Source organism: Anabrus simplex, chromosome 5 (genome assembly GCF_040414725.1).
Source record: "Anabrus simplex isolate iqAnaSimp1 chromosome 5, ASM4041472v1, whole genome shotgun sequence".
NCBI classification, from domain to species: domain Eukaryota; kingdom Metazoa; phylum Arthropoda; class Insecta; order Orthoptera; family Tettigoniidae; genus Anabrus; species Anabrus simplex.
The window spans coordinates 297688632-297713691 of record NC_090269.1 but is presented as its reverse complement, the minus strand read 5'-3'; the positions used below and the strand labels follow the sequence as shown (position 1 = coordinate 297713691).

Sequence of the window (25060 nt, the reverse complement as noted above, 5' to 3'; positions counted from 1 at the left end):
TTCTAAATCCCTGAACTGAGTGGGGATTTTTACGAAACCGAAACCGTGATTTTGCACTCCCTCAAAGTATACACAACCAAACTTAATGGAAATCTACCTGCCTTAATGAAAATTAATTTTTAACCTTTTGTTCTCATGTGCATCATTTCGTTAACAGGATTTAATAAGGGAGATATCATTAACGGAACGTTTTTCGGTACAAATCCCAGCGGACTTAACGCAAGAGCGGGTGCGTGTAAAGCGTATTTCTTACAACTTGAAAACTACTGAAGATATTTGAACCAAACTTTATATATAGCATCCATCTGTCCAAGGGTAGGTTTTCTTGGTGTTAGTTAGTTAGTTAGTTAGTTAGTTAGTTAGTTAGTTAGTTAGTTAGTTAGTTAGTTAGTCAGTTAGTTAGTTAGTTAGTTAGTTAGTTAGTTAGTTAGTTAGTTAGTTAGTCTTTCTATAACTTGAAAACTACTGAATATATTTCCACCAAACTTCATATTTAGAATCCACCTGTCCTTGGGTAGGTTTTAAGGCAAATATTGTTTCTAAATCCCTGAACTAATTGGGGGTTTATACGAAACCGAAACCGTGATTTTGCACTCCCTCAAAATATACACAACCAAACTTGGAAATCTACCTGCCTTAATGGAAATTAATTTCTAAACCTCTTTTTCTCATGTGCATCATTTCGATACCAGGATTAATAACGGAGATATCATTAACGGACCGTTTTTCGGTACAAGTCCCACCGGACTTAACGCAAGAGCGGGTGCGCGTAAAGCGTATTTCTTACAACTTGAAAACTACTGAGATATTTGAACCAAACTTTATATTTAGCATCCACTCCTTCAAGGGTAGGTTTTAAGGTTTATACCATTTCAAATTCCCGGAATGGACTGGGATTTTATAGGGGACCGAAATGGTGATTTTTACTCTCCCACAATATATAAAGTACAAGACCAACCTGACTGGAAATCGATCAAACTGTTTGGAAATCCAATTCTAATTTCTTTTTCTCATGTGCATTTTTCAACGGGAGGATTAATAAGGGAGATAAAATGAAAGGTCGGTTTTCAGGCTAAGTCTAGCAGACATAACCCAAAAGGTATTATACGTGGAGCAGATTCCTTATCTATCTAGATAAATCACATCGTAACGACCGTGTGTCTGTGGATTGACTATTTTGGCGAAATTTTCCTACAGCTTTCCGTTTAAGGGGTAATAATGACCACCTGCATATTTTTAGCTATAGTTTCCTGGAAGTCCTAAATTTTACCCCCCCCCCCACTCGCCCAAAATCAAGATTGCCTCACAATCTGCCACACGAGCTAAAAAATTGAAATTAAGCAAATGTTTACGCTTTAGCCGGTAACCTACGGAAAACTTCCAAGATCTTTAAATATTTCACTTTTGATGCCGAATAATATCGAAATATAGGCAATTTAATGACGGTGCAGACCTTCGTTTCGAGGTATTTCGCGGCTAAACGGTAAGTTCTATCACAAAACGGATGGCAAGATCTCCGTTCAATTTCGAGTGATCTACAACTTTGGTCCTGTGATATTTTGTCGTATCTCACTCTCTCCCTTATAGGGTAGATTTGGCTGTATATTTCGATGGTTCGTAAATTTTGTGCTTTTTACACGTGTATTACTTAGTTTGGCACACTTATAGGAAAGGTAGAGTCATCAAATTTGGCACGCACATTTATACGACCAATGGCTATATGTGAACCCAATTTCATGATTATAGCTTCCACATAAGTATGTGAAAAATAATGTAAAAAGATGAAAATGTACCCAAATTTCATCCCATTCAAATATCGGAACTCAATCGAACCCATAAATATGTGAGATACGAGAAAATGTTTTAACACCAAACATGTAGAGCGATAAAAGGGACGTCTGAGGGTGCAAACCATTTGTTGGTATGATGTACCGTTTAGGAGCAGTAAATCTTGAACTGAAGATTTGCACTTTAAAACGTGCCCATGCTTATCTGTCATCTATATAAATATAATCGCAACGACCGTCTGTCTATACATTGGCTATTTTGGCGGAATTTCCGTACAGTTATCCGTTTCAGTTGTAATAATGACCATCTGCATATTTCATACCTTTGGTGTCTGTTTGTCGGTTTGATTGTATGAGATTTTATAACATGAAAACTACTGAATATATTTCTACCAAACTTGATATTTAGAATCCACCTGCCCTTGTGTAGGTTTTACGGCCAATATTATTTCTGAATACCTAAATTTACTGGGGGTTTATCCGAAACCGGAACCATGGTTTTGCACTTCCTGAAAAAATATGCACATCCGAAATTAATCGAAATCCATTAATGGAAATCCATTTCTAAAACTTTTGTTCTCATGTGAATTGTTCGACAGGAGGATTAATAAGTGAGATATCATAAACGGTTGGTTTTGCAGGTTAAGTCCAGCGGACGTAGCCAAAATGTGTTGTACGTTGAGCAGATTCCTTATCTATATAAATAAAATCGTAACGACTGTGTGTGCCTGTACATTGACTATTTTGGTGAAATTTTCGTACAGATACCCGTTTGAGGGGTAATGATGATCGTCTGTATCGCTTATACGTTAGATTCGTCTCTATTTATCGATTTTAAGTAAATTTGGACTCTGTACCTATATAATTCATATTCACTTACAGGAAAGATAGTATGATCAAACTCTACACGAACATTGGCCCACCCAGTACCCATATGTGAGCCAAATGCTATGTCACATAATTATCCGAAAAGTAATGCAATGTAAGATAACCTTACACAAATTTCAACCTATTCAACGTTTCTGACTCAATCTGACCCATGAACAGATGAGATGCGAGAAAATATCATAGGACCAGCCATTTAGATAGCTAAATACTGCGCCTTACGGTACAATCCTTTGTCAATATGACGTACCGTTTAGCAGCAGTTAATCTGTAAATGAAGGTCTTCAATATTTTAAACATGCACATACTTTCGTATATCCATCTGTATATATCCATTGATGTCGATTTGTAGCGATCAAGAAAGGGTGTGTCTGCTATTGTCATCAGAACTCCCTACACCGACTTTGACTGCTGGCAGTAGGAATGGGGTCCTTCTCCAACTCCTGTGTAACTGGCATTAGTAAGGAGGGCCTACCATTTTAATGAATAATTCACTTCTCGATTTTTCTTGCAGAAGGCAAGGGATCATGCAGTTTTGTTCGAAAATCCCTAAAGTATAAAAACTCACAAAAATGATCATTATAATGACAGGCCCTTTTTACTGCTGCCAACCAGCTTACTGCCAGTCACACAGAATTAGTGAGTTTCCATGAAAATAGCAGGCCACTATGCCTAATGCTAGTCAAATTTTAGATTGGAACATTTGTTTATAATGGCGGGCACGCTGGCCTAGAGCCAAACTCAATAGGGTAGGGGATTTTCAGACCACAGTGAGCATCTGATTGAGCAACCTTGGTCAAAGTGTTTATGGGGATTGCTACACATGCTGCTGTTATTTCTGCACAAAGATCCCCCAGCATAGCCAGCTTTCACAATGTGTCATTCTCTTGTACTATTGTCACGTGCACATTGTGTAGCCGACCTCCATAGTGACAGTGTAAAATTTTCTAAAACCATAACCGAAGAAGCAGGACTTCTAGATGTACGAGATGTTTGGGAAATGAGCGTTCGAGTTCGGTAAAATATATATGGTAATAATAAGGTAGAGGAGAAAATAACAATCAATCAATCAATCAATCAATCAATCAATCAATCAATCAATCAATCAATCAATCAATCAATCAACATTGATCTGTATTTAGGGCATTCGCCCAGGTGGCAGATTTCCTAACTGTTGTTTTTGACCATGGCGATATCAAGTGAAATGATTTCAACATACGAAATAAAGGAAATGTTAAACGGCGATGAATTTGACGATTCCGACGCTGATCCGGATTTTGTGATAACCAGTGATCATGAATCAAACAGTTAATTTAGTGAAAGAGAAGAAGAAGACATCAGGGATGGAACTATAGACAGTTCCAGTATTACGATAATTACAGAGGATTCAAATACAGGTAGTTCTTCTCGTTATTTTGTTGATTAAGACAGAAAAAGCTAAGGAAACTGACCTGGCTGGAACTTCTCTAAGTGTTATTTACAAATTACATTTTACTCGGCATATTGAGAATCATTGTGTTCATTTTTATAAAATCGTGTTAAAAACAGATATAAGCTTATTAAGTACATACTGTTTGTCACAAATGTTCATACCAGTGTGTGTTTTGAACCCTAAATGGCATTCTAACTTTCAGTTGACATGTTTGAATTTGTTATGGCGTCAAGGATTCTAAAAAATGTTTTCAGGCCATTGATGTTATGCCTTTTTATCGTAAAATATTTTTGTAGTGGAAATGAATGGCTAAAACGGTGTAGATAATTATTTTTATATTGGGCTACCGGCCCGACCGATCACGTTACGTTTTCCATCCGACCGCTCTAGAGTTAAGCAAGGCTAAAAAGTATTTTCCTACCGAGCTCGATAGCTGCAGTCGCTTAAGTGCGGCCAGTATCCAGTATTCGGGAGATAGTAGGTTCGAACCCCATTGTCGGCAGCCCTGAAGATGGTTTTCCGCGGTTTCCCATTGTCACACCAGGCAAATGTTGGGGCTGTACCTTAATTAAGGCCACGGCCGCCCAGCCCTTCCCTGTCCCATCGTCGCCATAAGACCTATCTGTGTCGGTGCGACGTAAAGCAACTAACAAAAAATAAGTATTTTCCTTATGACGAATATCAGAGAATACCTGATGTTATGACGACGTGTCTGTGAAACCAATGCAGCTATAACAAAGTACTTAAGCACTATACGGGCTGAGGCAATAAGATGGTTTGTCTCCAACAATTTTAACATAATGCCGGAGAAAATTCTATGAAAAGTACAGATACAGCTTGAATTCTATTTATATAGACAAAATATTCATTACACTTGGGGTTTGTCATAAAAGATTTTTTAAATTTCACATGTGTGTTAAACTGCAACGATTAGTTTTTCATAGTTTGTCGCACATCAAGAAGATCTAGAATTTGTTTTATTGTGTATTGTTCCAATAGAGGATTCAGCAAGTCCTGCATTGCAGTCGCTAGGAGTGAACTTAGCTCCTCCTGGTGCTGATGGATGAACTGAGGTGCTGATTCACTGACCACGTTGTTCATCAAGTCACCCATCTCACCACCACCCATGAAGTTCTCGGAATTGGACTGAAACAAACAAATCAGGTGATTATTTTCCCTACATTGCTCTTGAGACAGAAGATTTAAATGGCTTTGCTCTGCGAAGGGAAATGCAGAGATAATTTTTGCTTATCCTGCAAGAACCGCGTGGCCTGCTTAACGTTGCCCAGCTTGGCGACAGGAACTCACAGCCACCTGGCGGGACTCTGTCGGTTATTTTGCAGGTTTTTCATAGTTTGGTGGCGTGTACTGTACGAGCGACTTTTTGGGTGCTGGCTTGACGGGAAAGTGAGGATAAGGGAGAGAGTGCCGCTTCGGTTCTCATTTCCGCAGTACTGCCAACCAAAGAGAGCAAAACAAATAGCGAAAAAGAAAAGAGAGTCCAGTCTTAATAATATTTACTTCATAACATGCATGCTTACTCAATACATATAGTATAAATGAAGAGAAAAGGAAGTAGAAATAAGGATAAATAGATAAATTTCAAGAAATGCGGTGCTGTAGATATGTGTGCCTGCCTTACAGGCGTTGTGCGATTCTGCGAAATGTTTGCAGCAACGTGACAAAAATGTAGGAAGGAAAACTCTTACCTCTTGCTAAATAAGGGACTTCCTGGCCGAGGCGGTAAAGGCGGGTTCGATTCACTCTCAAGGACGTGGGTTCGATTCCACGTCAGGAAGTCGAAAAATGTAAGAAACGAGATTTCTACTTCCGGAGGTGCACATGGCTCTGAGGTTCACTCAGCCTACACCAAAAATAAGTACCACGTTAATTCCTGGGGGAAAAGGCGGCCGGGCGTAAAACTAACCACTCTACCCCTCTAAGTGCTGAGGTTAACGGATTGTGGAAGCCTTCACCTTCCACTCCTCCAAGGGCCTTCATGGCCTGTACGGAGATGACTTTGCTTTGCTTACTAAATATGTAACATGCTGAAACGACTTGATTGGAAAATAAGTTATTAGCACCGCTTGCTCAATCACTATTACAGTATTTTCCGAGATTTGGAGATTCGTTGTGATGAGACGAACAATGCTAATTGATTCTTTTCCTGTACAAGTAACAGTAGAGTGGGATCATCAACTGGAGGTTCCTATTTTGAGAGTTACAGCATTCTGCCACTTAGGCTATTGGTTTTCTATGGTGTATACGGTTGTACGAGTACCTTTCCAATCCTGAAGTGCAGGTATGAGATCCAGGCCACTTGGCTGAAAGACCAGCGTAGAGACCTTCCGTTCAGAGGGTCACAGGTTCGAAGCCTGGTAAGGTCGAGGATTTTAATCGCGCCTAGTCAGTTGTAATCTAATCAGTGACCTAGAAGTGGAAGCTTGTAACAAGATTGGGAGTGTCAGTTGAGCACTACAGTTGCACCATCGTAGGATGAAGGTGAAGTACATAGAATAGCCAATAGCCCCCTTAATGTAACACAAGTGGTGTTAACATCAGTAGTGGTGATTATTCTATTAGTGATCGGTGGCACTGAATTAAACCCTGACCCTGATTTGCCTTGGGAGGGCAGTGAATAGCTCAAGGAAGTCATGCAGGAAGTATGGCGGTTAGGCAAGTCCAGGGAAATATTAATGGATAAAAAGGAAATCAAGGGCATGAAGGACTACTTAGAAACAGAACTGAGTGATATGAATGTGAGCTTGAATCAAAATAAGTCGAAATTAAATGAAATAAGGAAACAATGTCCAATAACGGACCATTTATATTGGTATTATAAGGAAACAATTTCTAGATTTAGAAGAAAGTGCAAGGACATAAGAATTAAAGGAACAGACACCACATGCCGAATATTGTAAAATTCAACTAATATCTCCCTTGGTCAATTATTCTAATCACCTACTTCACATCCCGTAAACAAATATTTGCTCCAATATTGTTCTCATCGATTACAACGCTATCTTCATAACGTTATCCTTATTACTATTTAAAAAAACAGTCAACCTTATTCGTCTATCAATGTCATTCCACGCCACCTCTCCATTGCTAGTTTGAAACACTCCGCTTATTCAAGCAGCTCGTCTCCTTACTCCGAAGTCTTCCCAGCCCAAAGTTGAAATATTTTCGTAACACTTCTCTTTTGTTGGAAATCACTCAGAACAAATCGTGCTGCATTTCATTGAATTTTTCCTGTTCCTGAATCAAGTAATGCCGGTGGGGGTCCCATACACTAGAACCATATTCTAATTGTGGCATAACCAGTGGCCTATGTGCCTCACATTTATACAAATCAAATCAAATCAAATCAAATCAAATCAAATCAAATCAAATCAAATCAAATCAAATCAAATCAAATCAAATCAAATCAAATCAAATCAAATCAAATCAAATCAAATCAAATCAAATCAAATCAAATCAAATCAAATCAAATCAAATCAAATCAAATCAAATCAAATCAAATCAAATCAAATCAAATCAAATCAAATCAAATCAAATCAAATCAAATCAAATCAAATCAAATCAAATCAAATCAAATCAAAATCTCTATTTGCAAATGAGGTGTCTACCTCGGTGGCAAACGGTACACTAAAATACATTATTTTAGATTAACAAGAGAAGAAAATTTTCATAGAATACAATATTATACAATTTACGCAAACAATTTTTTCTATTAAACACACAGCTTATCCTTAATAAATTTATATTGTTTACAAAATTCTACTTATAATATCTCCTGTACTTACAAATATAGTCAGCTCATATACAGTATGTGGAATTACTTCAAATAATACTATACAACTGGTATAAGATTGAAATTTACATTGCATTTATTTACTTATTTTTTGCCCATTTTGGAACCTAAGTAGCATAATGGCCTACTGCGTCTTAACCAGAGCCCCTTTTCCACCACTTTTCGGAGTTCCTGAAGAGCCTTCACAGCTACCGTAGCGGTCCCAGGGCCCTCGAAGTCCCCACTGTATTTCACCCCTACAAGCAGTCCCCTACTTTGGCTGTCCAAACTCCTTAGACCAGGGGATGGAATTAATTTATTCACACACATTTTTTATTTACAATAATCTGCACTGGTCGAATGCCCTCTAACATTTCATTTATTTTCTCTGTTGCTTGAATGTCTGTACAGATTTTGGAAAAAGATCAAACACTACTCCTGGTAAACTGTTCCACTCCTTCACGTCCTTTCCAGTGAATGAAAATTTACCCCAATTGCTTCTGCTAAAATTCCTTCTAATTTTATAAATGGGGTCAGTCCTGCCGATATAATTATTTTCCAACTGAAGCCTGTCACGGATATCTCCCCATGCTTCTTCTCCTGTATAAACTCTATATAAACTTATAAGTCTAGTTTTCTCCCTTCTCTTACTTAAAGTTTCCCACCCAAGTTCCTTTAACATTTCTGATACACTACTCTTTCTCCTGAAATCCCCTGTTAAAAATCTTGCTGCTTTCCTCTGCACACTATCTACTTCTTTTATTAGGTATTCTTGGCGAGGATCCCAAGCACTGTTTGCATATTCCAATAATGGACGAATCATACTTAAGTAACCTTTCTCTTTTAATTCTTTGTTGCATCCTTTAAATAGCCTCATTATAACATGACTTACTACAACTACTAAATACAATCATACCATATGAAGAGATCAGTAACATTTATTTACACACCAGTAGATATCTGGAAGTCAAGTAGGGATACCATAAACATGTTCGTCCTGAACTGTGGAAGTATCGCTCATTCTGTCCGCCTTCGTAGCGTAACGGTTAGTGTTATTAGCTGCCGTCCTCAGGGGCCCGGGTACGATTGCCGGTACTGTCAGAAATTTAAGAATGTCAGGAGGGCTGATATGTGCTTGAAATGGTACATGCAGCTCACCTCCAATGAGGGTGTGCCTGAAAAGAGCTGCACCACCTCAGGATGAGGACACGAGTTTACTTTTTTATCTCTCATTCTCATCTCTAAAGATAATAGGCAAATTGATGCCTTTGGAGTGTACACACCGGGAAAGGGCAGTGCTGACGCTGATTCGCTGTTATTTGATAAGATAATCGGCTACGTGGGAAACGATATGGAAATGAATGTGATTGTAGCGCATGATCTAAATTTACCAAATGTCAATTTGGAAACGTAATGCGAAATTCAGCAAGCATGATCACCAAATGGCAAATAAGTTAATAAGGGAAGGACGGCTGATTCAGAAAGTGATGGAACCAACTGAAGGGAAGAATATTCTAGACGAGGTGCTGGTGAAATCAGATGAGCTATGTAGAGAAACCGAAGTAATAGATGGTATTAGCGATCACAGAGCAGTTTTTGTTATTGTTAAAAATAAATGCGATAGAAAGGAAGCTCTTAAAAATAGGACTGTTAGCCTATACCGTATGGCTGATAAAACAGGCATAAGGGAGTTTAAAAAAGTAACTATGATCGGTAGAAAACGGTAAATAAAAATGTAAACAGACACTGGGATGGATTTAAAGCAATTGTTGAGGAATGTGAAAACAGGTTTGTACCTTTAAAGGTGGTAAGGAATGGTAAAGACCCACTGTATTATAACAGAGATGTAAAGAGAATAAGAAGGAGCTGCAGGTTGGAAAGAAATGCATTTAGAAATGGCTGTGGAAGTATGGAGAAATTGAAGGAACTTACTAGGAAATTGAATCTAGCAAAGAAGTGAGCTAGGGATAACATGATGGCAAGCATAATTGGCAGTCATACACATGTTAGTGAAAAATGGAAGGGTATGTATAGGTACTTTAAAGACAGAACCAGGTTCCAAGAAAGACATTCATGGAATCATTAATGAACAAGGGGAGTGTGTATGCGAGGATCTTCAAAAGATAAGAAGTATTCAGTCAGCAGTATGTAAAGGTTGTAGGTTATATGGATACTATCCAAATAGAAGAGGTGACTAACACTAAAGAAGTATTAAAATGTACCTATGATAACGACAAAATTTACAATTTACAATAAGATACATAAATTGAAAAATAGAAGAGCAGCTGGAATTGATAAGATTTCGGGACATATGCTAAAGACAATGGGTTGGGATATAGTACCATATCTGAAGTACTTATTTGATTATTGTTTGCACGAAGAAGCTATACCAAATGAATGGAGAGTTGCTATAGTAGCCCCTGTGTGTAATGGAAAGGGTGATAGACATAAAGCTGAAAATTACAGGCCAGTTAGCTTGACGTGCTTTGCTTGTAAGCTTTGGAAAAGCATTAATTCTCATTATATTGGACATATTTGCGAAATTAATAACTGGTTCAATAGAAGGCAGTTCGGGTTTAGGAGAGGTTATTCCATTGAAGCTTAACTTGTGGGATTCCAGCAAGATATTGCAGATATCCTGGATTCAAGAGGTCAAATAGACTGTATTGCGATTGAGCTATCTAAGGCATTTGATGGAGTAGATCATGGGATACTAATGAATGCAATTGTACTAGACAAAAGCGTAACTGAATGGGCGGCTTTATTTCTAGAAAATAGAACTCGGAGAATTAGAGTAGGCTTAGCTTTATCTGACCCTGTAATAATGAATAGGGGAATTCCTCAAGGCAGTATTATTGGACCTTTATGTTTTCTTAACAAGATTGTGAATAACTGCAAATTGCCTGGATAATGTTGTGAGATGGATAGTAGGGAATGGTGTGATGATAGACGGGGTTAAAAGTCAGGTTGTGAGTTTCACAAATACACTTAAGAATATGGAAATTGCAACACCATGAAGGCATTGGTCGTTTGTGTTGATTTTCAAGATATGGAACGATGCCAAGTAGGTATGTAAACGATCAAAGTTTCAGACCCATTGGATTGTTGCTATAGGTCTCCCCACGTGATTGGTCGCGGAGGAATCAACTCCAGTACACGGGCTCTGGTGTAGCGTAGTTGACTTGCAGTATGTGCAGTGAAGTGTTCCACGTCAGACATGCCTCGACGACAGAGAAGAGCACGTTATCAACAACTGTCGTCGTTTGTGAGGGCTCGGATAATTGGACTGTGTGAGGCTGGACTATCGCTAAGGACTGTCGCTGCACGTGTTGGCCGACAGGCATCTAGGGTACAAAGTGTATGGAAGCAGTGGTCAAATGAAGGTACCCACACTCGTAGACCTGGCACAGGCCCAGCGCGACAGACAACTGTGAGAGAGGATCGCCGTATCATTCGGATGACCCGGATGGAACCCCATGCAACAGCAGCGCAAATACGAGCAGCTGTGGCACCCCACGTTACACAACAAACAGTTGGTAATCGCCTGCGTGCAGCTGGCTTACGGACCCGTGTCCCTGCAGAAGGTGTTCCATTGACCCCACAGCAGCGACGTGTAAGGCTGGCCTGGTGTCGAGAAAGATCGACGTGGGTCGACGAATGATATAGGGTCGTCTTTAGTGATGAATCGCGTTTCTGTCTTGCCCGCAGTGATCGCCGGAATCGTGTGCGCCGACGTACCGGGGAGAGGGGCCGCCCAGATATTATTGTCGAGAGGCACACAGGGACAACACCAAGCATTATGGTCTGGGGAGCTATTGGCTTTAATGTGAAATCACAATTAGTGCTTGTTGAGGGCACTATGACTGCTCGACAGTACGTTGATAGGGTACTCAATCCAGTGATTGTCTCTATGATGGCGAACATTGCTAATGGGATGTTTCAGCAGGACAATGCCCGGGTTCACACTGCACGCATCTCCAGAGAAGCTCTCCACGACATCACAACCTTAGAATGGCCCGCCAGATCCCCTGACGTCAGTCCTATTGAGCATGTGTGGGACATGATGGGTCGACAACTGGCCAACCGTCCTCAGCCACCCACAACTCTGGAACAACTGACCCGTGCAGTACAGCAAGCATGGGCCACAATTCCACAGGAAGCGATCCAGGGCCTTATTGAATCCATGCCTCGACGAATTCATCAATGTATTACAGCTCGTGGTGGGCACATCCTGTAGTGATTGTTGTCCAAATTTGCGGTTAGAGGGACCTGAAAGTGTAATCATCGAATCACAACTGAATACGCGGCCTGCATGTTCAATTGCAGCAATATCGCACCACTCTTTCTGGGTGTTGCAATTTCCATTTTCGTCAGTGTAGGAAAAGTCCTCTCAGTTTTAATTACTGCTTTGATGAGGTAAAAGTTCCTTTTGGGGATCACTGTAAGTACTTGGTTATTAATAAAAAGAGAGATATTCATTGGGGTAATCATAAATAGGATTGTATTCAAAGGGTGCCGATCTCTGCACATGGTTAGGGGTATTTTTGGGTTTCAGTAATGATTTAAAGGAGAGGGTATATATAAGTCCCTGGTAAGACTCCAACCAGAGTATGGTTACTGTGTATAGGACCCTCACCAGAATTGCTTGATGTAAGAACTGTGAAAAATTCAAAGAAAAGCAGCTCAATTTGTTCTGGGTAATTTTCGACAAAAGAGTAGCGTTACAAAAATGCTGCAAAGTTAGGGCTGGGGAGACTTGGGAGAAAGGAGACGAGCTGCTCGACTAAGTAGTATGTTCCATGCTCTCGGTGGAGAGATGGCGTGAAATGACATTAGTAGACGAATAAGTTTGAGTTGTGTCTTTAAGAGTAGGAAAGATCACAATATGTAGATAAAGTTGGAATTCAAGGGGACAAATTGGGGGAAATATTCGTTTATATGAATGGTGTTAGGGATTGGAATAACTTACCAAGGGTGATATTCAATAAATTTCCAATTTCTTTGCAGTCATTCAAGAAAAGCCTAGGGAATCGGTACCTGAGCGACTGTCCTAAATGCAAATCAGAAGTGATTGATTGATCGATTGATTGATTGTATGATTGATTGATTGATTGATTGATTGATTGATTGATTGATTGATTGATATGTGATTCCCCCAATGAAGATATTTCTTTCTATTAACACCGGGTTATTTACAGTGATTCTCATGATGTACTTCACCCAATCAACAAAGTAATAAAAACTGAAAGGAGAGGACTTTTACTCTTGGTGAAACTCACAGCCAGGCTTTTTACCCCGATTACCATCATACCATTGCCTGATGTCCATTTCGCAACATTATCCAAGTCTTTTTGCATTTCATCAAAATCCTGTAACTGTTTGGTTACTCTACACTCTAGCATCATCCGCAAAAGCCGTATCTCTGTTAATATAAAGGTCCAATAATACCGCCTTAAGGAACTCCTCTCTTAATCATTTCAGGATCAGATAATACTTCATCTGCTCTAATTATCTGAATTCTATTTTCTAGATACGTAGCCACTCATTCAGTCACACTTTTGTCTAATCCATTTGCCTACATTATTGTCAGTTGTCTCATATGATCTGCGACTGCTTCCCACTGTTTTAAAAAATTGTGAAATTGAATTACAATGAAAACATATTAACATATCCATGAAATAAAATACTCATTCATCGGACTATGTACTCACACTTTGTTCTTACCTGATTACTTACACATACAATTCTTGATGGGCGCCAGCTACAACTCAATGCAGCGATAATAGAATGAGAGACTTGAATATCTCTGGGGTGTGAGGTAATAAGCTTACATAGACAGCGTAACATATAGGTTCTAGGAAAAGGAGATTGTCGTTTTGTTTCCCCATTATATTTGAGGTTATCTAATATTACCATTGAAATAAAACGATAAATTAATTTGATATTGAACAAAATATATTCTTTAAATTTTGACTTTAAATAGCAAGATTTGCTGCGATAATTTACATTATAGAACACAATTATGACATTACAACTGAATTCTATGACCGGACATTTCAACATTTTACAAGAAATTTATCCCTCACTAGTTCACGAACAATACCTTCAACACCTTGAGTGTTATTACGACGTATTCCTTTGAATTGTTATCCCGTAGGTACCTCAAGCCTAATTTGGTGATGTTTCCTTTTTCTTTCACTGACGAGATATAGCATGGCTTGAAATTAGATTCACAGTTCACAATCAACTTTACAAGCAATTCACTGGTAACTGTTAGTCTGAATGCCGGCTTTTCAATATTCGGCTGTCACCGAACTGACACGAGAAATCAACCGAACAGATATACATAACACACACCGAACATATAATCCATTTGGTCATTGACGATTACGGATCCATATCACTACTTCTCGTTAGTTTCCTTCCAGTTGACTTCATGGCAAGTCTCTCCATTCATCTCCTTCACTGACCATCTGTGGCCTCTCTCTCCAAATGACTCCTCACTACCATCTCACTACAACACTCCTTGGAAAGTTTGCCCATCCAAATGACTGACGCTATGATATAGGGTCAGCTTATATGGGCATTAGCTGACACCTACTCGTAATCTCTCAAAATAACTATGATGTAACTCCCACCCGGCTACAAATGTTACATACTATGGTGAAATTGCCTCGGGCACACTAGGAACTTCCTTAAACATGAGCTCATCGCTAAATGCACACAATGACAGAGCGATGACTCGACAGTTACGCTAGCAGTATTGCAACATGTGTTGCAATGTCGAAAGTTATTTCACACAATTTATCTATATCCGATATTATGCAGCAACTCTTACTTTACATGTCTTTAATGTTAATCTACACACACACACACACACACACATATATATTTATATGGCAAATTAACTACAATCACGCTAGCGATAATCAGTTAATACATAGCGAAATCAGATTACAGAATTGAATTAAATAATAATAATACAGATATAATAATAATAAAATTTATCACAGATAAAATAATAATACAGATACAATAATAATAATAAAGATATAATCTTGTTACGGGATTTGAACCGTTACAATTCGCCTCCCTCTTAAGAAAATCGAAGAACAAGGAATCAATTGATTTATGAACAATTTATGATTTATGAACATATATCACACTAACTTTGACACATATGAACACTTTTAAATGAGTATACAAGGATTTTTTTACAACATATCAATACATTTCATAAAATATCACAGATATGAGAACTGTTCTTGCACATTATCATCATAGATGACAGTTCAATGTCCCTTTCTCTCCTTCTCATTCAATTCACGAGAATATAGCACTGGAATTGACACATACAAATAATTTTACATGATTATACAGCATTCTTTTTACAATATATCAATACATTTTATGAAATATCACTTATATGAGAACTTTTCTTGCACATTGTCATCATAGATAACTGTTCAATGTCCCGTTCTCTCCTTGTCATACAATTCATGACAATATAACACTTATTTTTCCATGTACTGGAACTCAATGCACCAATACGACACTTGGTTCACACGCAGTGCACAGATGTTTCATTTATTTTGCCAGCTTCCTACAAAAATTAATCATCTCATTAATATCTCAGCAAATCTCACGTGGTATACATTTTTAAATTTATAATGTTATAAGTGCCGACAATATTCCCTTCCTGATCTAAAAATATTCACACTTCCCGATACGGTTCATAATCGTGGAATACTCCTGATACAAAAGAAAGAATTTAGACATACTTCCCGCCTTTGCAGATGATGTGAATGGAACTCTGAGTAGTACCTTGTCACACAAACTGAATTCGTCCAGTTTTGCCCTTATTAACTTACATATCTCAATAGATCCATCCTTCTTATGTCTAACTTACTACTACCATTAATTACTCTATTAACTATGACTACATCATTACTTAAGACATCTCACATAACATTAATTTGGTCACAATCACATTATAGTCTTAAATCTGCTTTCACTACACAACTACTTGTACTACTTACCTGTTCAGTTTCTACTTTGGCCTGTCCACGTGACTTACTTTATCCGATTCCCTGCGATTTTAAAATACTCCGGCTCGATAACGACCCCTGTATAACATTCATATTCGGCTTATCATTACCTCTCTGATAACTAAAATTCATACGCCTCCCATTTTCGGATTGTCTCTGGTTACTCTTCTGATCCTTATCACCATCGACATAACTATTAATCCTCTGCTGATCATGATTACTACCTCTTCTCTGATACTTGGCTAACATTTCCCCCTTATCTACTGTTCTACTTTCATCAGACATAATACGCGCTCTCTCGCGCCCTAGTACATTATCATCCCCAAACTTGTGAATGAACTCCTCTTTTAAATTCTCTAAATTATACATATTATTCCAGTACACTCGAAACCATATTTTACTTTTACCGATAACAACATTTGACAAGATCTCCAGCATGTATTCCCATTTAATAATATTATTCCTCAACTTACTTGCAAATCTTTTCTCAACTAGTTTTACAAATTCCATAGGATTGAAGTGTTTTCCAGAAAACATAGGTAAGTCTTGATCCCTACTGAACAAAACACTCGCTACTACCACTTCTCCCTTCGTCTGACCTCTAAATTCCTGCCGTATCACTCCCTGGCAATTCAAAACTTCTTCCTCCGACACTTTCTCAGCACTCTCCTTCACTACTCTCAAGTCTTTCTGTAATCCCCTCTCTCACTCTCTTGCTTCCTGTGATAGCGTTTCCTGTTTGATCCTTAGTTCACTGACAAAGTTTGCTTTCAGTCTGTTCGATTCTACTAACCTATTCCCTCGTCTCTTGCTCAACTGCATTGTAAGTCTTGTCCACACCTCATGAATTTCTTCCCGATTACTAGAAACCTTATTACTTAACGGTACGATCTTGTTTCTGTCCTCTATACATGTTCCCTTGACTTGCTCGGTCTGAGTATGTAGACTGCTCCGACACAACTCCATTCACTTCTAATTTCAACACACCCTTTATCCAACTTAGATGTTTGATCAGTTACCTCTAATATCTCAGTATCTATTTTACTAATGATCGTATTGTTCCTACAGTACATCATTTAATTTTTCCATGTTACTGTTAATCTGTTTACTTATAGAATTAATCTGTTTATGAAAATTTTTGTTATTAATATCAATCTTTTCCTCCATTCGTTTTTTTCTATTTTCGTTACTACTAATCATTTGCTTGAGCTCGGTCATTCCGGCAACCAGCAAAGAAAATTGATCTTGGGTCATCCCCCCTGGGACTCTCTTTTTGAGTTTCAGTGTGCTTCTACATTTCTGCACTTTCTTGTATTACCACAAAACCTTCCATCGTATTCACCTGCTCCCTATTCTCAACCTCACCTTGGATGTTCGTAGAAGGAATAGTCTCGTTGTCCATTTGGTTCGCTAGTAATAGTGCGCGATCTCAAATTAATTTCCCTCTTCAAATCCCTTGACATGCCACCAAAATACAAATATATATCACAAATTAAACTCCTCACATTAACCGGTTTTAATTCCATTGGGGTAGGTGTGCATACTCTTCCCAAAATGAACCTGTTTTGCTGTCATTCAGAACAAGTTCTGAATTTATTCGAGTCTCACGTTGTGGCGACACTTTGCGACTGCTTCCCACAGTTTAAAAAATATGAAATTGAATTACAATGAAAACATATTAACATATTCATGAAATAAAATACTCATTCATCGGACTATGTACTCACACTTCGTTCTTACCTGATTACTTACACATACAATTCTTGATGGGCGCCAGCTACAACTCAATGCAGCAATAATATAATGAGAGTCTTGAATATCTCTAGGGTGTGAGGTAATAAACTTATTTAGACAGCGTAACATATAGGTTCTAGGAAAAGGAGATTGTCGTTTTGTTTCCCCATTAAATTTGAGGTTATCTAATATTACCATTGAAATAAAACGATAAATTAATTTGATATTAAACAAAATATATTCTTTAAATTCTGCTGCGATAATTTACATTATAGTATAAAATTATGACATAACAACTGAAAGAAACTAGGCATTAAATTTGAAATGATATTGACCGGACATTTAAAAATTGTACAAGAAATTTATTCCTCACTAGTTCACGAACAGTACCTTCAACACCTTGAGTGTTATTACGACGTATTCCTTTGAATTGTTATCCCGTAGGTATCTCAAGCCTAATTTGGTGACGTTTCCTTTTTGTTTTACTGACGAGATATAGCATGGCTTGAAATTAGATTCACACTTCACAATCAACTTTACAAGTAATTCACGTATAACTGTTAGTCTGAATGCCGACGATTCAGTATTCGGATGTCATCGAACTGACACAAGAAATCAACCGAGCAAATATACATAACACACTCCGAACGTATAATCAATTTGGTCAATGACGATTACGTATCCATATCACTGCTTCTCGTTAGTCTCCTTCCAATTGACTTCATGACAAGTCTCTCCATTCATCTCCTTCACTGACCATTTGTGGCCTATCTCTCCAAATGACTCCTCACTGCCATCTCACTACAACACTCGTTGGCAAGTGTGTCCATCCAAATGACTGACGCTATAATATACGGTCAGCTTATATGGGCATTAGCTGACACCCACACGTAATCTCCTAAAATAACTATGATGTTACTCCCACCCGTCTACAAATGTTACATGCTATGGTGAAATTGCCTCGGGCACAATAGGAACTTCCCTAAACATGAGCTCATCGCTAAATGCACACAATGACAGAGCGATGACTCGACAGTTACACTAGCAGTATTGCAACATGTGTTAATGTTAATCTACACACACATATATACATAACAAATTAACTACCATCACGCAAGCGATAATCTATTACTATATAGCGAAATCAGATTACAGAATTGAATTAAATAATAATACAGATATAATAATAATAATAATAATAAGAATAATAATAATAATAATAATAATAATAACAATAAGAATAATACAGATATAATCTTGGAACGCGATTTGAATCGTTACAGATCTATCCTATCAAAAGCCTGGGATAGAACAATAGCGATACAGTCCATTTGACCTCCTGCATCTTAAACATCTGCTACATTTTGCTGAACTCCTTCAAGTTGAGTTCCAGCGGAATAACTTTTCCTAAACCAGACCTCCCTTCTATCAAAACCGTTAGTTTCGTGAACATGTCAGATTTATCAAAAATAATGCTTTCCCAAAGCTTACATAAAGCACATGACAAGCTGAATGGCCTGTAGTCATCGGCTTTACGTTTATCACCTTTTCCGTTGCATGTACGGGCTACTATAGCAACTTTCCATTCATTAGGTATAGCTCCTTTATACAAACAATAATCAAATAAGTACTTCAGATATGGTACTATATCCCAATCCATTGATTTTGGTAAATCCCCAGAAATCTTAACAATTTTAGCTTCTCTTCTAGTGTTCACATTTTTTATCTCATTGTAAATATGTTTTCTATCATAGACGAGTGTTAATACTTCGTTAGTATTAGTCACCACCTGCAGCTGTACGTTATTCTCGAAACCAGCATTCCTTACAGACAGCTGACTGAATACTTCTGCTTTCTGTAGAGTCTAACATATACACTCCGGCTTGTTCATAAATGATTCCTGGAGGAAGATGTTCCTGCCTCCTATACATATCCTTCCGTTTCCACCGAACTTCATTTGACCGGGCGAGTGTGGCTGTGCGGTTTCGCCCACGTAGCTGTCAGCTTGCATTCGGATAGTGGGTTCGAACAGCAGCAGTAAAGATGATTTTCCGTGTTTCCCTATTTTCACACCAGACAAATTCTGGTACCGTTCCATAATCAAGGCTACGGTCGCTTCTTTTCACCTCCTAGCCCTTTCCTATCCCATCCTCGTCATCAGACGTATCTGTGTGGGTGCGACGTAGAGCAAATTGTAAAAAAAAAAAGAAATCATATGACTGAAAATTATCCTTAGGTACTACAGCTGCGGTAGATTCAATTTCCTAGTAAGTTCCTTCGATTTCTCCTTACTTCCACAACCATTACTAAATCCTAAATCTATTTCTATCCAACTTGCACCTCCTTCTTAATATCTTTATTTCTTTGTTATAATATAACGTGTCTTTACCATTCCTTTCCACTTGTAAACGTATATATCCTTCTTCATATTCCGTAACAATTGTTTTAAATTAATCCGATAGATTGTTTACTTATTTATTTACGGTACCATTTTCCATCAATCATAGTTACTTTTTAAAATCTCCCTCACGACTGCCTTATTTTAAACTGCCTGACAACCCTTCTTTTAAAGCTTTCCTTTCTATCGCATTTAACTTCAACTACGACGAAAACAGCTTCATGATCACTTATACCACCCATCACATCAGTTTCTCTATAGAGCTCATCTGGTTTTACCAGCACCATGTCCAGAACATTCTTCCGTCTAGTTGCTCTTCCAAGATTAACTTATATCCCATTTGTTGGTGTTGATTTTCCAATCGCATTTTGTAAATTGAGATCACAAATTACAATCACACTCCCTTCTCTGTAATTTCTCACATAGCTTATTATCTTATCAAAAAATTCCGCATCAACGTCAGCCCCGCCATTTCCAGGTCTGTACACACCAAAAATACTAAGTTGCGTATTATATTTAGAGGTGAGCCTTACACCTAGAATTTAATATTTCTCATCTTTTTCGTAGCTTATGAATTCTTCTTTTACCAGTATGAATACCCTCCGCCCCTCTCATCTATCGTTTCTATCATGTCTTTGCGATAAACACTCCAGTTCTGTGAGAAAATTTCTTCGTCCATAATATTAGTTCTCAGCCATGATTGAACTCCTATTACAATATCTCGTAAATGGATATCTGTTAAATTACTTAATACTATTTCTTTCTTTACAGTACTTCTACAGTTTAACACTAACATTTTTATGTCATCCTTACTTGACTTCCGTCTCCCTGTACTCTTATCACCGCTTCCTGGCCCACCCCCTTTCCCTGAATATACTTCCCTATAATCGTTCTAAATAAATCTCGTAACTTATACGTACCACTGCGGTTCAGGTGAAGGTCATGTGAGCACAGATCCCTATCTCTGCCCACCCATTAGGATCTACAAATCTCACTCCCAGTTTTCCAGATACCCACCCCCACTCACTTAAATCTTCGATCAACTTCCAGACAGTATTCCACTGGTAATCTTCGCTCCCTTAAACTTCTCCTTTGCTGCATAAATAAGACCCTACACCCCCCCAACTTTATTGGAACGTATACGTGCCTACCTTACATTTTTGGTGTGGGAAAATGCTAGTAATAATAAGAGCTTTAAAAATGCATCAGTGGTGATTTTAAATACCGATGTGAACGTTGGCGATAATTTAATTCCTCGCAAGACATTAAAAACACTAGTGGGTTTTTGATCCCTGGCATACATGGTGAACACATCTTTCCTCTACAAGTAAGTAGTAAGATTTGTATTATTTACCATTGGTGTTCATGTCACTTGCGCTGCGGAAGCCTTATTCCAACCTTACGTAAGTAGCTCATCAACTTGTGAGAAATAATACATGAATATTTGTGAAATATAAATTATGGAAACGAACAAACAAATGACAAATCTAGTAAGAAAAACAGGAACATGGGTAGAAAGCCATAGCTGGGAGGCAGGAACGAGCTTGTCGAAAGTTAAAATGAAATGAATGTGGATGTATTTGCCTGTCCTCATCTCCTCCTTTCTTTGATTCTTCTTCTCACACTGACTGTTAATGTGTTCGCTATTGGTCTTACGTCGCACTGATTCAGGCAGGTCTTACGGCAATGGTGGGACATGGCTACGACTAGGAAGGAAATGGCAGTGGCCTTAATGAAGGTACAACCCAGCACTTTCCTGGTGTGCAAATGGTAAACCACGGAAAACTACTTTCAGAGCTGCCGACAGTGGGATTCGTCTTCCAAATGCAAGTTAACAGCTACACAGATCTAACAGCGTAGCCGTCTCACTCGGTTGTCGTTGTATTTATCCTAATGTGTGTCGCCGAACGAGTTGGCCGTGCAGTTAGGGGCACGGGAGATAGTGGGTTCAAACCTCACTGTCGGCAGCCCTGGAGGTGGTTTTCCATGATGTACCGTTTTCACACAATATTAATTAAGGCCACAGCCGCTTACTTCCCACTCCTAGGCGTTTCCTATGCCATCGTCGGCTAAGAGCTGTCTGTGTCGGTACGATGTAAAGCAACGTTTAAGAAAAAGTATCATGTGTCTCTGTTAATGTTCCTGTCTTTCAATATAGATGTGTTTTGTGAAATACACCATACCTGCATGGCTTTGATTGAAAACCGTATTAGTAGCTCGTCGATCTTAGCTGGGTTGTTGTCAGTGCCATTCTCTCTGGCCAATCGAACTCTGCCTCCAACCATCAGCCCATCTACTATGAGCCTGTGAACAGTCAGTGGGATGGAAATGAAATTATTGAAATGTTAGAACAGTTATGTTAGTGTCAAGATGGGGATGCTATTGAGAAATTCCTGTATACATGCGTATCATAACTATATCGAGAAAAAAATCGGGATGCTCTTCGTGTTATATTGACAACGATGGTGCAGTGGGATTGGCGGAGAAATTTTTTCTTTTCGAGAAAAGGAGGTTACTTCGTTACTTCCGGGCGCGCAATTCAAATTGACGAACTTTCCATATTTGCTATGCCAGAGAGCCAGCTGCCGCCTGTTACTGTACATCAGAGGGAAGGGAGTGGAAGTGGAAAGTGGGAGGCAGAGGTAATGCGCGACACACTACTCATCCTGAATAGAGTGCATTCGCGTGGAGCATTATCTCTGTCTCCATCGTACACCCCACTTCCCCTCCCTCCCCGTCTCTTCCTTAAAGCACAGCAGCGGCTTATGCCTGGCATAGCAAATACAGCGAGTTCGTCAATTTGAATCGTATGTCCGGAAGTAACAAAGTAAGCTCATATTCTCGAAAAGAATAGACTTTCACCACGAACCCGATTCCACCATCGTTCTTAACATAACACGAAGATCATCCCTGATATTTTGTCAGTATAATTATGATACACCATGTATAAACTTTTAAATATACATATGGCGTCAGACAAGAAAAGAAGGCGAGACAGAGTAAGAAATGCTGAGGTCAGAAAAGAAATAGAGGTAGAAAACTAAGTGATAGTATAGATAAAAATAAATGTAGATAGTTTGAACATGTTATGGGGGATGGAGGAGGGGAGGATACCAAAACAAGTGCTGGTGGCTAAGCTGGAGGGAAAGAGGGCAAGAGGGAGGCCCAGTACAAGGTGGATAGACTGACAAGAACAGTATAAGAAAATGAAGAATGAAATGAAGTACAATTACTGAAGGGGAGTGGTGGAAGGTGAGGCAACGATGGAGAAGTATGATCAACACCCAGAGCTGGCAGGAGCTGGACAAGGGCAAATGAAAATGGTGATGAAAATGATTATGATGGCGTCAGTATTACACTAGTATTATGTGCGGAAAAAGAGACGACGCTGAAGTTTTAGTCTGCTGTCCACGTTTCCCTAGCAACGAGCTGTTGAGAGAGCTCTTGCATTATTGTAGTGATAAAGTAGTGAAAACCTATTGAAATAGCTTAATTTTGTGTATATCTGATTCATTTAGTGCTGTTTATATAGTGGTGTTTAGTGCTTGTTGGTAGAAATTGGGAGTAGTAATAATTATTTAAATTTTGTAACAAGTAATTCAGTTGGTCTTCAGTAAATTACGTTTTCTAGGTTACGTAGGCTAGCTATTATAGGTGCACCTTGTTTCGAATTTAGGTTTAGGTAATACTTTAGGTAACAATATTAACTTTAAAAATATTTGTAAATATCTGTAGGTTCGTTGGTTGTACTTACAAAGGCAGATTATCATAAGGAATAGTACCGTAACTTCTGCAGCAACTTCTCCGGTATTTCGTATAGATATACGTTCAAACTATCGCGAAGATAATAATTTACTACATTAAAAAACACGACACGCCTGTAAACTTCCATTTAAAAAGAAGTTAAAGTGATTACACGGTAATAGTTAACAGTCGTATTGTTATTGATTATTGTCGCTCCTCATATTCAAATATTGCATTGTTGGCTACAGTCGTGAACAAAGGGTGTAGTGTAGTCAAGTGAATATAAATAAAAATCAGCTGACCTTGTATTCCATTCATTTGTACTTCTGAGTAGGTAGTTAGTATCGGTAATTAATATTTCGGTCCCTCGATCTTTCAGTATTTATGAGCGGTTAGCTAATAATAATAATAAAGTTCATATATCCCAGTAATTGCAGTTCAAGTCCCTGGAGTAGTAGTAGTAATTTTGATAGAAATATTTGAGAAATTATTGTAGACAACCTCGTATTTTTCAGTAGGCCTAATTCAGGACACTTTTATTCTCCGTCCCGTGGAGTAGGGAAAATAATAGTAATCCACCAGCTGTAATAATCACATAACCACATTTCAGTAGAATTGTAGTGAAGATAAGGTATAATATATTAGATAGTATCTTGCCAGTTATATTCGTGTTTTTCTTCGTGTACGGCAATCCTTTCGATACTTAAGCATTTAACCAAACGCAGTGTAGTGTAGTGTAGATACATTGTAGTATAGATACAGTACATTTATAGTAGATAGTGCCGTATCTTGCCTGCTATATTCGTGTGTTATCTTTCGTGTGTATCTATTAGACCCTAATACTAATAGTAATTTGTCTAAGCATTTAGCTTCGTTGGTAATCTTTGAGTACAGTAGTTCTTGCAAATTTAATTTCTGTTGTGCTTAGTAGTGACATACGGTACGGTACCGGTATCGAAATTAGGATACGTCTGAAAGTAGTTTAAAAATTACTGTAGTGTACTGTACAGTAGTATACGAGTAATATCCTATTAGAAATTAGTGTGCTTATTTTGTTATTGTAAAATATTTGTGTAGTACTGGTGTAGTAGAGGTATCCATATAAACTCTTACTAAAATATTGTTGAAATTAGGATAGGCTTAATTGCAGTTTGGAATTGTGTAGTTCTTGTGTATTACTTTCGATATTCAGTAATTAACAGCAGTTTTTATCCTGTTAGGGGTTGTAGGATTAAAAAA

The 25060-nt window shown here is 38.3% G+C and overlaps 1 protein-coding gene across 1 annotated transcript in view; it reads right to left on the bottom strand.

Annotated features, from left to right (window-relative positions):
* Positions 1 to 4917: 4917 nt before the first annotated feature.
* LOC136874852 (uncharacterized) overlaps positions 4918 to 25060 on the bottom strand; it is an 81227-nt gene continuing 61084 nt past the window's right edge. Inside the window, exons 5-6 of the mRNA XM_068227917.1 lie at positions 22261 to 22381; positions 4918 to 5250 (exon numbers count right to left, since the gene is read on the bottom strand). Coding sequence (XP_068084018.1) covers positions 5035 to 5250; positions 22261 to 22381 — 337 coding nt within the window. The 3' untranslated portion in view covers positions 4918 to 5034. The remainder of the gene's footprint in view (positions 5251 to 22260; positions 22382 to 25060) is intronic.